Source organism: Antechinus flavipes, chromosome 4 (genome assembly GCF_016432865.1).
Source record: "Antechinus flavipes isolate AdamAnt ecotype Samford, QLD, Australia chromosome 4, AdamAnt_v2, whole genome shotgun sequence".
NCBI classification, from domain to species: domain Eukaryota; kingdom Metazoa; phylum Chordata; class Mammalia; order Dasyuromorphia; family Dasyuridae; genus Antechinus; species Antechinus flavipes.
The window spans coordinates 79,461,273-79,474,491 of NC_067401.1; the positions used below are offsets into that span (position 1 = coordinate 79,461,273).

Genomic DNA, 13,219 nt, shown 5'->3' on the forward strand with positions numbered 1-13,219 from the left:
CATCTAGCTGCCTCCCCCCCAAAAAAAATCATTTTCAAGTGTGTATTCTATAGTTTCTGAAGTACCTGCCATCAATGAACCTTGGAAGGAAGTTCAGCACACTGGAGGAACATGTGTGTCCTGGACTGAAGGGATGCTTGGTTTAAATCCTACTTGATATCTCTGTGAATAGAACCCTGGGCTTATGCATACACCTGAGTTGAAATCTCTCCTCAGGCCTGTTCTAGCTATATAACCCTTAATCACTTAATCTCCTTTTGCCTCAGTAAAATGAGGATGATAATAGCAATCTCCCAGAGATATTGTAATGATCAGATGAAATATTTGCAAAGTGTTTAACTCAGTGTTTCACACATAGTAAGCACTATATATTAGTTCTTATTATTGTTGCTCATGCTTAATAAAATAAGGACCTGAATCTTTGAGGGCCTCAGTTTCCTCAATTGTAAAATGAGTGGGTTGGACTAGATGGCCTCCATGGGCCCTGTCAACTATAGATCTCTACTTCCATGATATTCTTTAATTGTTTTTGCCTCTTTCAAATATTGTTAGGTATCCGCTTGCCAACAGGAGAACGTACAATCTTTGCTTATTTTGTGGATTTTCAGAATTGTGATTTCATACCTTGGTCAAATTTAATTCCTAATTCAGAAAGTTTAATTCACGGTAAGATTAATTATGATATTCTGTATAATTATCTAGCAATTATTCAGTGCTTTAAAGTTTGCAAAGCACTTTTAAAATAAGATCTTTTTGTCCTCATAACATTATGCTTTTACTATACCCATTTTACAGATAAGAGAACTGAGGTAGACAGAAGATCTTGCCTAAGATCACATAGCTAGTTAAATGTCTGAGGCTTGATTTGAACTTAATAGGAGGTGTAGGTTATCCCATTGAACTTCTCACTCTAAATATGGTATAAAACACTTGGAGATGTGTTTTAGATTTTGATTTTAAAAGTTATTGAAACTAGCTAATACTTAATTCATGAAATATTACATTGAGATTTTATATTTCTTGAACTCTTACTCTGAATTATGTCACTTATTTTTTTTTAATTTTTATTTTATAATAACTTTATATTGACAGAATCCATGTCAGGGAAATTTTTTTTACTACATTATCTATTGCACTCGCTTCTGTTCCGATTTTTCCCCTCCCTCCCTCCACCCCCTCCCCTAGATGGCAAGCAGTTTTATATATGTTAGATATGTTGCAGTATATCCTAGATACAATATATGTTTGCAGAACCAAAGAGTTCTCTTGTTGCACAGGGAGAATTGGATTCAGAAGGTATAAATAAACCAGGAAGAAAAACAAAAATGCAGATAGTTCACATTCGTTTCCCAGTGTTCTTTCTTTGGGTGTAGCTGCTTCTGTCCGTCATTTATCAATTGAAACTCAGGTCTCTTTGTCAAAGAAATCCACTTCCATCAAAATATGTCCTCATACAATATCGTTGTCGAAGTGTATAATGATCTCCTAGTTCTGCTCATTTCATTTAGCATCAGTTCATGTAAGTCTCTCTAAGCCTCTCTGTATTCATCCTGCTGGTCATTTCTTACAGAACAATAATATTCCATAACATTCAAATACCACAATTTACCCAGCCATTCTCCAATTGATGGGCATCCATTCATTTTCCAGTTTCTAGCCACTACAAACAGGGCTGCTACAAACATTTTGGCACATACAGGTCCCTTTCCCTTCTTTAGTATTTCTTTGGGATATAAGCCCAATAGAAACACTGCTGGATCAAAGGGTATGCACAATTTGATAACTTTTTGGGCATAAGAATTATGTCACTTATTTAGATGATTATACTAGTTATTACAAGTAACTATAATTATAAATAATTAGTATAATAGCATGCTAATAATACACTATTTCTTTGGGAAATACTAGATGAACAAGCAGCAAAAGCAATTAAAAAGAGTAGACTATTATTTGATAAACCCAAGAAGTTAAATTAGATAAGAAAAGAATTCCTTTTTTTTTTCACAAGAAATGCTAGAAAAACTAACAATTGTTTGTAGAAATTACCTTAGGCCACATTCTTCAAAAAGCTCAATATGTTGGCATAATATAAAAGATAACATAAATAAAAGGTATCAGATGAGAACCAAAGGAAATATCTTTTATATTTATGGCTATGGGAAAAATACTCAGCCATGAAAAAGAGAAAAGAATTCAGAAAAGAAAAAATATGAGTTTTAGTTACATAAAACTAAAAAAAAAGAACTTTTACACAAATAATCAAGAATAAAAAAGAGAAATTGTAGTGAAAAAATATGTCTGAATTAATATTATTGTTTAAAAAGTCTAAAATCTGAGATGCTTAAGAAATTTATAGAACTATCTAACACCTAGTCATTCCTCTAGAGATAAGTGGTCAAAGGAAATAAAAGTTTTCAAAAGAAGAATTGCAAACCATAAATAACCCTATGAAAACATGGCCTGGATTACTAAAAGAAAATCAAATCAAACATAAAAGAAATACAAATAAAAATAACGAGATTTTACCTCATATCCTGAAAATTGGCAATGACAAAAAACAGGAATAGCCAAAGGTTTGTGGAAGACACACTAATGAACTGTCGGTGGAGTTGTGAATTGATTCAACCATTCTTTGATGCAATTTGGAATTATGTTTTTTAAAAAAATAATGAAGTTGCCACATTAATCCTCTTTCCCAGTCATTCCATTATTGAGTGCAAAGAAAGTCAAAGACATATACAAAGGTAAAACATATGTCACAAAATTCTAAGCAGTTACTTTTGTTGTAGCACAGAATTAGATACAAAGTAAATATCCATTATTGAGGAATGACTAAAAAACAAGGGCATGTGAACTTAGTGGAGTATTATTATGCAGTATAATTCAAGGAATCAGAGAAATATAGAAAGATTGTTACTAGCTAACATAAAATGAAACAACCAGAACTAAAAGCTGCATTCATTGACTACAGCAATGTAAAAGAAATGATCAGAAAAAAAGGAAGCTTAATGCTAAGTAAATGAAAAACCAGTAAAAATCTTGGAGAATAAGTAAAAAAAAAAAAAAAAAAAAAAAATTTGTTCCACGAAATAGGGAGTACTAGTACAAAATGTTACATACATGATACAATCCATGTATCCAGACTAGTTTCTGATTTAGGAATAGATTATTCCTGCACTAGACAGCCAATGAATATTTATTAAGTGCTAGGCACTGTACTAGTCCCTAATTAAAGTCTTGAACTCTCCCCAAAAATAATTTCAATAATATTTATTAAACATCTAATATGTGCCAGGTACTATATCCTAATCTCTGATAGATATTTTATACCCTTCCTGAAATATTTTTCAATAATAATAATAAACATTAAGTTCCTATTATGTGCCAAGCACTATCCTAATCCCAGATGGAGATCTTGTATCTCTCCACCCTAAAAATAAATCATCTTCTCCCAAAAGAAAGCTGCAGAAGATATATGTTGAGACTGGTGCTATAAAGCTACTCTTTCTTCCAAGACCCTCCACACTAACATGAAAATGAATATTAGTAAAATGAAAAGGTAAATGAAAAAGCTAATGTCATTGCCTTCTACCTTACCCACATTCTTACCTTAATATTTATCTGCCAATGACAAAAATACCTGTCTTTGCTCCAGCATGTAATCCTCACTTGCTTATATAGGCATGGAATTAACTGGCTCCTACAAGATTGTTTCACGGAAAGTGTTGCTTTCCCAGAACTACTTAACAATGTCAAGTAAGAAGGTCAATATTTCATAGAAACAGGACAATAGGGAGCAGCAGAAGTCAAGATTAAAAATACTATTTAATTGGATAGTATTTCTAGCTGACATTTTCCCATTTGCTTTCCAATACACTGTTGCTCCAGAAAGTGGAACAAGAATACCTTAGGATATTCTTTAGACAAATGGATAGATAACACAAAGAAATGCCTTAGATGAAAAAAATTCACCAAAATGGTATAGAGTCCATGACTTCAGGAGAAATTTCCTTTCCAGTTATGTCTCTCATATATATATATATATATATATATAATATATATATATATATATATATATATATATATATATATATATATATATATATACATACATACATACACCACACACACACACAGTTTTCTAATCTTCCAGAAATTACTTGGATATTTTAAAGTTAGGTTTGTGTGGCTTTTTACCCTAGAAACAGATTTAAAATAAACCCAAAAATCACTTGTCTTTTTTTCTTTTTAAATTTAGGATCTTCATACGGAAGTGGTTTTCAAGCATCCATGGATATAATCAAGCAGAATTACATAGAGTTTAATCATCACTTTGCTACTAGAGATTCAGTATCTTACTCCTTTTTGATGACTCTTTTTTTAAAGAACAAATATCCTGTACTAATTGCAGGTATTAATAAAAATAAATTAGAATAAAACAAAACTATAGCCAATGCTAATAAGTAGTTTAATGTAAGTGATTTAAAATACTATTGTAATTTAATGACATATTTTGTAAATACAGTTTCAGACAATCATATTTGTGTTTATTTGAAAAGGTTAAAATGTTATATTTATAGAATTAGGTGTAATAATTCATTTTTCTCTAGAAAACCTATTAATTAAATCTATGGTGCTTTAATTTCCTCAAACTTGCTATTTTGAAAGCTGATATCTTAGTTTGCATATGACTTTTCAAGACCCATTAATATTTCATCTATAACTGTCAGAGAATGAGTATAAGGGTTTATATTTTTCAGCCCTTCTCCAATCTCTCTGGTTTTCACATGATCTTTCAAATATTATTAATAGTAGCTAAGAAATCATATCTTTCAGCTCTTTCAGGATCCCCTTTTTTTAGGTCATTAAGGAGAGATCACTGGAATTCATTCTGGAGAAGAAAGTGCTTTCCTTATCTTATATATCAATTCCCTGTTAGTTATTTTTCTTCTAACAGTCCTGTATCTCCAACTGCCTGATAGGCCATCTCAGTTCAATGTCCTTAAACTCAGCATTCAAAAACTGAACTCATTTTCTTTCTCCCTAAGTCCTCCCTTTCGTCTGTTTTTTTTTTATTCAAGTTCACTACCATGCTCACAGTCATCCCCATTATCAACAGTTATTATCCTTGACTCCTACCTTACACTTACTCCATATGTCCAGTCTATTGTTGAATCCTGTAATTTCTACACTCACAACATATCTTTTATACATGCCTTCTCTCCATTCATGTAGCCTCAACCCTAGTAAAAAAAAAAAAAGCCAGTGAAAAAAGCTGCATTTCTGGACTATGACAGTAACCTTTTGGATGTTCTCCTTGCTACATGTCAGTGCCCATTCCAAATCATCAATTGCCAAAATAGGTTTTTTTTAAGCACAAGAATGACCATATCATTGCCCATCTCAATAAATTAACCATGACAAAATATGTAAAATATAGGTTTACAGGGCATGAAAAAAAAATTTTAGAGTAAATGTCTGCTATCTTAGGTGGCAAGAGGAGAAGTTGGAAACAGTCACTGCATATTTAGTATATAATTTATAATGAGATTGACCTACACATTGCCAGAGCTAGCTCAGTGTTTGTGAGGCTTTGAAGGAAAGTGCAGGAGAGTAAAGGTATTAGACTGGCTAACAAACTAAAGGTCTACAGAGCCTTTGTGCTGACCCTATTGTTGTATGCCTGTGACACCTGAACAGAATACTAGCACCATGCCAGAAAACCAAAGTGCTCCCATTTCAAATGTCTTAGGATGATTCTGAAGATCACCTGGCAGGATAAGATACCAGATGCTGAGGTCCTTTCTTGATCTAACCTGCCAAGCATTCCAACTCTACTGCAGAGAGCTCAATTCTGTTGGTCTGGCCACATTGATCAATTGTCAAATGCATGCTTGCCAAAAAAATTATTTTATGGGGAACTCACACAAGGCAAGTGCTCATGAGGTGGTCAGAAAAGGTGATGCAGGGACACTCTCAAGGTGTCTCTTAACTTTAGAATTGATTGTATAACATGGGAGACATTTATACAGGATTACCCAGCATGCTATACCCTAATCAGAGAAGATGCTGTGCTCTGTGAGCAAAGCAGAATTAAACTAGTTTAGAAGAAACACAAAATGTACAAAGTTAGAGAAACTACCCCAAATGTCATGGGGACTGTTTCTGTCTGACATGTGGCAGAACACTCCCTGCTTATATTGATCTGCTTAACCACAATTGTACATACTGTAACTCAAATCTAACATAATGTCATTTCCGTCCTCTTCAAGAATGAAGGACAGCAATCAACACCTATTCTCCCAAATGCAAAGTCATCAAACACCAGAGATCCACAAACAACCATTCTGGCTGCAAAAAGTTGGAATAGTTACAGTACCAATGCAATCAACCCTTAGCTTCTTCAGTCTCTGGACTCCAACTTGGGTAGCCATTTCATCTCCTTATGGTCTTGAAATGCTCTCTCTTGCTGCTGTTGTCCTTATTACTCTTTCTACCACCCATTCCCATAAGTATGTCTTTGTTTCTTCCCTTGGTAACACTTTTTTAAAAAACTGTATCAACCAGAAACATGTACAAACAAGCCCAAAATATTTCTTCTTGACAAAAGAAGTCTATAAAGCTAATAACATCGGGCTTCTATTAATGTTCCTGCTTGTATTTCCTCTCTACAAATATCTTCACATAGCTGCCAAAGTAATTTTCCTAAAGTGCAGATAAAATAATGTCATTTCTCTACTCAAACACTGATGCCTCCTTACTGCCTCGTCTTTAAGATCAAATATAAACTCTTGGTCTTTAAAGCCATTTACAACCTGGTCCCAACCCACTCTTTCAAAAATGCATCATTTTACTTCCTTCATTCTCCATCCAGCCATCTTGTTCCTTACACATAACACTCTTCTCATCTTTCTGGCTATTCTGAAGTCCAATATGTATTTCCATCTTATCTCAGTCTTAGAATCCTTTTTTTCTTCAAAATTTGGCTTAAACTACATCTTCCATGTAATTGGAATTTACTTTCCTGATCAAATGTACTCCACCTCCCAATAAAAATTATTTTGAATTTATTTTTAAATATTAAAAAGCATTGTCTTAATATTTCCAAAAAAAAGGATCACAAGATTTTGCCTTCTACAACTGTCATTGTAATCCATAAACCAAATGACCCTAGGCTTCTTCTGTCTCTCTTGCTATTATATTTCACTTCTCAGTACTTCAGATCTTGTCACTCCATTCCTTCTTGGCTGCTTCCAATCTGTTATTCATCAGCCAGAAGAGAGCTGACAATCAAAGTTTAATTTTGCACACAATTCTCAATGTTTTGACCAGGAGTGAGCATGCACTCTCCTGCAGCCTGTTAGCTACGATTTTCCTCACAGATTAATCACAGTATCTAGATAACTGAGATCCTAGATACCTGGCATCCCAATAAGCTTATGTATACCATGTACTCTGGGAGTTATTTTCTCAATCTATCTTTGCTTTGGTAGATCAATCCTCATAGTAAGGTTGCCATGCCTCTCATATTTCTAAGAGTAGCCTTTAGAGGCCAGATGTCATTTGTAATGCTATGGCTCTCTAATACCCATGGATATGATGCCCCTGTTGTGGTATCCATCAGTCAATTAGACTTAATTAGCTTTTAGAAAGAAATATTTATTAAGATGGTATAATAAGAAGAGTTGATATAAAACATTATTGGTGATACTCTTTCACATGGACATGTGGAATACAATGGAAAAGTGGGCTTAAATATAGACCTTATGTGGCAAAGACAATAATTTGAAGTCCTGGTTTCTGAAAGTCCTTTCCTCCCCTTCCCAGGGTATTACTCATAAAGATCCATTTAAGCAGAGGATAGTTTTTCTGCTGGATTTGAAGTCACATTTCCTCAATGTTTCTAGCTTGTTCTTGACTCCCAATATAGCTATTACTGCCTATTCCTCTTCTTCTGGGCTTTCTAGAAAATTTATATGCTGATTGAGAGCCTAGGATCCTTTGGACCCTTTTAAGCTCAGAAAATCTTCTTCTGGTCCAGAAGGTGGAGAGATGAAGACCCACACCCTGCTCTTCTCAAGTGGGTTGCTTCTCAGGAACTGGGATAGAGCATCTCTTACTAAGCTGTCTGACATAAAAATTGCTAGGTTCCAAATTGGATTTTTTTCATAGATGATACAAACAAATTTTCTTGACCAATATCAATAAACTTACTGTACTACTTCATCAGAGGGCTATCAAGGAATTGTAAACTAATCAAAAAGGATTTTTTTACACTTAGTCCAAAGTCTATGATTGATTTGGTTCATTAGAGATATTTGGGCTTTTTCCACACCTGGTTACACTACACTACACTACAAGAATATCAGCATCTTTTCACTGCCTCAAGCTAGTCAATGGAAGGGAAGAGTAATCAATTTATTTAACTCCACTTATCTCTTATAATTGTTATTATTATACTACTGTTTTAGGGGTTCTTAGTGTCAATCATACTTTACTCATAACATTGTCCTTTATTTAGATTTATACTATATTCGTCATGGTAACAAATATTCCTGTCCTTCCTTCCTTATAATGCTGATTTTTGTAAATCATTTTGGAAATCACTTTTAAAAGTGGAAAGAAATATACACAAAAAGTGTTATTATATGTTTACATTTAAATTATTCTATTTAAGATAAAAAAGTGGCTTCGGATTTATCCACTAAAATTGAGGAATCTGGGAAATTCTGGCAAATTAATCTGAAATGAAAATTTATTCTCACTTATTCACTCATAAGCAGTTCAATTAGTTTTGAGGTCTCATGGTAAGCCTCTGATCTTAACTTTCTTAATCATTCTATCACAAAATAGATATGAAGAGGGCCATAATAAAAGCAAGGAAAGTCCTTCACATGGAGTTAAGAGATACAAAAAAAGCTAAAAGATACCTTGACTATCCCCAGCTTTCCATGCTATTAAAAGAGGAGTAACCAATTTTATATTCTTGCCTTCAGCATAAAATTAGATCATTCTGGGTGTTGAGCATTGATTATTAAATTAAGCTAAAATAATGAAAAAGTTTCTAAAAATCTATTTGGTCATTTTCTTAGGTTAAAAAAACTAATTTATCATACTCTTTTTTTTTTCTTTTAGGAGAGTCTGGCGTTGGGAAGTCTGCTGTCATTAACCAAATGCTTGATAGACTTCAGGGCTCAGGGGAATTACAGATAAAATATGGAACTATTTTAGGAGAAGTTTTTTTGTATAAGAGAAGAAGAAAATCAAGGTTGTATATGTTAAGCTTTAACGTTGCTTATCTTGCAAAAAAATTCATATATATGTATGTGAAAATCCAGATTAACCAAAAAAAGTTAATTTTTTCCCACAGTTTTCAGACTCTTTACATTATAAGCTTCTTTTATATATTTAGAATAATATTCTGTTTATAACAATTTATTTTACAGTCATCTTTTTAGAGATTATGTTACATAAAACAAGGTATATCTCTAAGTTTCATTTATATTTATTTAGATATCGATAGGAATCATAGGATTTTAGAACTTTAATAGAAACTGATGCTCACTAAAGTTGTGACTTGACCAAGATGAAGTAGTATGTTCAAAAATCAGTACATACTGATTTAATATAAAATTTAAATAAAAATTTATTTTTTTAAATAAAAATTTTATTGGTTTACTGGTTTAAATAAAAATAAACATAGAAGCATTCATAATACACAAAACCTGTGATAATAATAATAATGATGATGATGAGAAAAACCAACTTTCTAGTTCTGCGTCTCTAAGATCTATTCATGGAACTGTTGCTTTGTCTCTTTGCTTCAAATATCCTATCTGTAAGATAAATATGGTATATCCTTACAATCTTAGAAAGGATATTCTGAAATTAATCTTCAATTAGTGTACTGGGAATGACTGGGTTGTTATAAGGAAATACAAAGATGTCCAAAGCATCTTTCTGTGTCCCAAATGGAAGAGGAAAAAATCAACACTGAACAGAAAAGAGATGTGACTTAAATTGTTTTAAAATAAGAGGAGTCTCTGCTTTGGAATGCTGGCTGACTGCTCCCATATAGCTTCCCTCTATAGGGGAATTGACAGCATCATTTCAGAGTAATTGGAGCTCATTTTCTGTCACAGAATTTGAAATCTTAAATGAATGGTGGTCATGTCCATCCTCCAGCAGAGAATGCAACCAGAGCTCATATTTTATCTTCTGAGATAGGGCCCCCTTCTCTCTTTCTTAGAAAGAAAAATAGAGAGCAAATTAGCCAACTTTTCTTCCAATGGAAGACTTTGGCAGAAGCCAAATCCAAATCAAATCACAAAGGAAAAAATCATTAATGAGTTGAGCTACGATGTATACTGCTATTATGAAAGATAATCAAGACATCCTACTTAAGACATACATTACCTAGATATCTGTCTATAATAGTGTTGGCCATACTTGCATTTTTATGGTTTTAAAGAATGTAAAAAGTACAATATAAACAACCTTTGAAAGAGAAAACTTTTTATTGATTATCTTTTCAAAATGGAGGATTTGTGGAAATATAATATATATATATTTGTGTATATTATATATAACACTTCTAAATTATTACAAATTACCAAGTAGTGAAACTTTCATTGCTAATGAGAATTATGTTAACTATATCATTGTAAAAATATATATATATGCCATTCTCTAATATGAGTTAGAAACAAAATCATATCTCCTGTTTTCATTATCTGGGTAGATCTTTTTACACATTTATTAATAGAAATAATTTTTAAAATAGAAAAACAAAGTGACATTTCCTAACTTTGGAGTCAACAAAATCAAGGTTCACCTTCATGTCTAATAAACATTGTCTCTCTAACTATGATCAAGTCCCTTACTGCCTCCAGAAATGTACCAATACCAGTTCTAAGTGTTTAGTAAGAATTGCTATTAAATTTTCAGTATGATTCCTGACTTTTAAAAGTTAGCAATCAATACAAATTAGACCTTGAGTTAATGTTGTATGGATTTTTTAAGACTTAAAAAATGTTGATGATGCAGAATAGACTTTAAAATGGACTTCCATATATTTTTTGGGGGGGAATACCTGGTTGTTAAACATTTCCCCGCATTCTTCAATTTTGCTCTATAAAAATTGCTTGAACTCTGCAGAACGGCTTTAAAAAGGTCAGGGGAAAGACTGCCAGCCAGGTCACTATAAGCTAATAATAGTAATAACTACAGACATTTATCTCATGCTTTAAGATAAGAAAGGTGTTTTATACCAATTATCTTATTTGAGCCTCACAATACTCTTGTTTCTGTAGAATTAAATAACTGACAAGGACTAATGATTTCAGATGTACTAATTTTTGATCTGTGTCTGTGGAACTTCCTAGTGCTAGGCATTTTCACATTGATGAAATGACAGATTTAGATCCCCTCTGTTCACCCTTCCCCCCAAAGCAATTTAAATGAGTTAATCCTGACCTTTTTTTATTATTATTATTTTAACAGCCTACAAGACAATCTCTCCTTGTTAATTTCAGACAGCTTTAAGACACCAAGAGATTTAGGTATGTGTAGAAACTGAGATAAATGCAATGAAATAAACAATAGCAGTCACTTCCTATTCTACCAAGGTGCAAATCATTTACCATTAGGGGCATACAATTTAGGAGTTTTAGAACAAATGATTCTATTTTAGTCACTGATTATGATTAGACACTATTATGTCACTAAAGGTTTCAGATGATATTAAAATTTTCATGGTCTTAAGTGATTATATTAATGTCACACACAAGAGATTGAGGCATATATGTGTGTACGTGTCTATGTATATATATATATATGTATATATATACACACACATATGAATATATGAGGAAAGTATATTTCACCTTGAGTACTCTGGAATTATAGTTATTCATAATTCATCACAGTTCCTATCTTTTTAGTTGTTTGTCTTTATCCTATTGTTATTATACAAATTGTTCTTTTGATTCTGCTCTCTTTGTACAACTCTTCACAACCTGGTCCCAACCTATCTTTCCAGCCTCATTGCACCTTCTTTCCCCTCTCAACCTCTGCAAGCCAGTCAATTGGGTCTTCTTTCTGGGGACAATGATAACTGGAGGAAGAGGGAAGCAAAAAAGATCACTACAAAATTTTGAGCCTAAGTGGTTGTAAACCTGGGCTTCCCTAAAAGAAATGAGAAGCTGGGAAGAGGGATAAGTTGAGGGAAGAGCTTGGCAGCAAGAGACAGTGGAAAGAATACTATTTCTTGAGTCAAAGGGCTTGGGGCCAGTTACCACTTCCCCTGCTTAGTATCTATGTGACCTTGGAAAAATCACTTGGCCTCCATAGACCTTTGTTTACTTCTCTACATAATGACAAGACTGGCTTTTGAGGTTCCTTCCCCAATCTAGATCAATGTTCCTGCAAGCCTACTATGAATTTGGTTCTTAACATGTTAAGTTTAAGGTACTAGTAAGACAAATAATAGGAAGCTAAAGATAGTAAAATGGACCTTGAGTAGAGATTACATTAAATATATTGAGTTAGTATGTGGATATAAGTCTATAGACATACACATATTTATATATGTTTATAAATTTACATATTAAAATTTATATATTGTTGTCATCTATTGTTGTTTATCCTTCTTTCTCAAAGAAAACTATGACATCAGGGACCTACAAGTAAATTAAATTTAAGTGAGGATGGACTGTGCAAAATCATCAGGCTCACTTTCTCCTCCTATCCAGAGACATCTGTCCAAATATAGATCAGGTGGCTGGGGATGGTCCTAGATACAATGGGAGACTTTGTTTCTTTCATCTAAAGGTTTTTCCCAGGACTCAGTTTGACTAAGGCTGTACCCATTCAAGTGATTAAAGCTAAATAAGAAATGAAGCAAAGAATAGCCTCTCTTACCCAGTAAAAGAAATTTCAATCTTATAAAACAAGACCCTCAAGATTTCTGATCCTCTTCCCTGATCTAGACAACCATGATTGAGTTCTGTCAGTCATTCTTGACTTTCCTTCATCTTCTATATATCAAAGTAGATGTTGGATGCTACCACTTTTACACAATTTTTTCCACTGTCGCATCCCAGTAGTGGATGTCATCCACTACTGCCATGCTTGCCTAAGTCCTCATTCTCTCATCTTGAACTATTGCAACTGTCCTAGTGGATTTCCCTACCTCAGCTATCCTTCTCTGCCATTAGAT

The 13,219-nt window shown here is 33.2% G+C and overlaps 1 protein-coding gene across 1 annotated transcript in view; it reads left to right on the forward strand.

The window, feature by feature from the left end:
• Positions 1 to 13,219, forward strand: part of DNAH14 (dynein axonemal heavy chain 14) — a 386,173-nt gene that overhangs the window by 232,511 nt on the left and 140,443 nt on the right. Inside the window, exons 44-47 of the mRNA XM_051996560.1 lie at positions 553 to 666; positions 4,259 to 4,411; positions 9,136 to 9,244; positions 11,503 to 11,561. Coding sequence (XP_051852520.1) covers positions 553 to 666; positions 4,259 to 4,411; positions 9,136 to 9,244; positions 11,503 to 11,561 — 435 coding nt within the window. The remainder of the gene's footprint in view (positions 1 to 552; positions 667 to 4,258; positions 4,412 to 9,135; positions 9,245 to 11,502; positions 11,562 to 13,219) is intronic.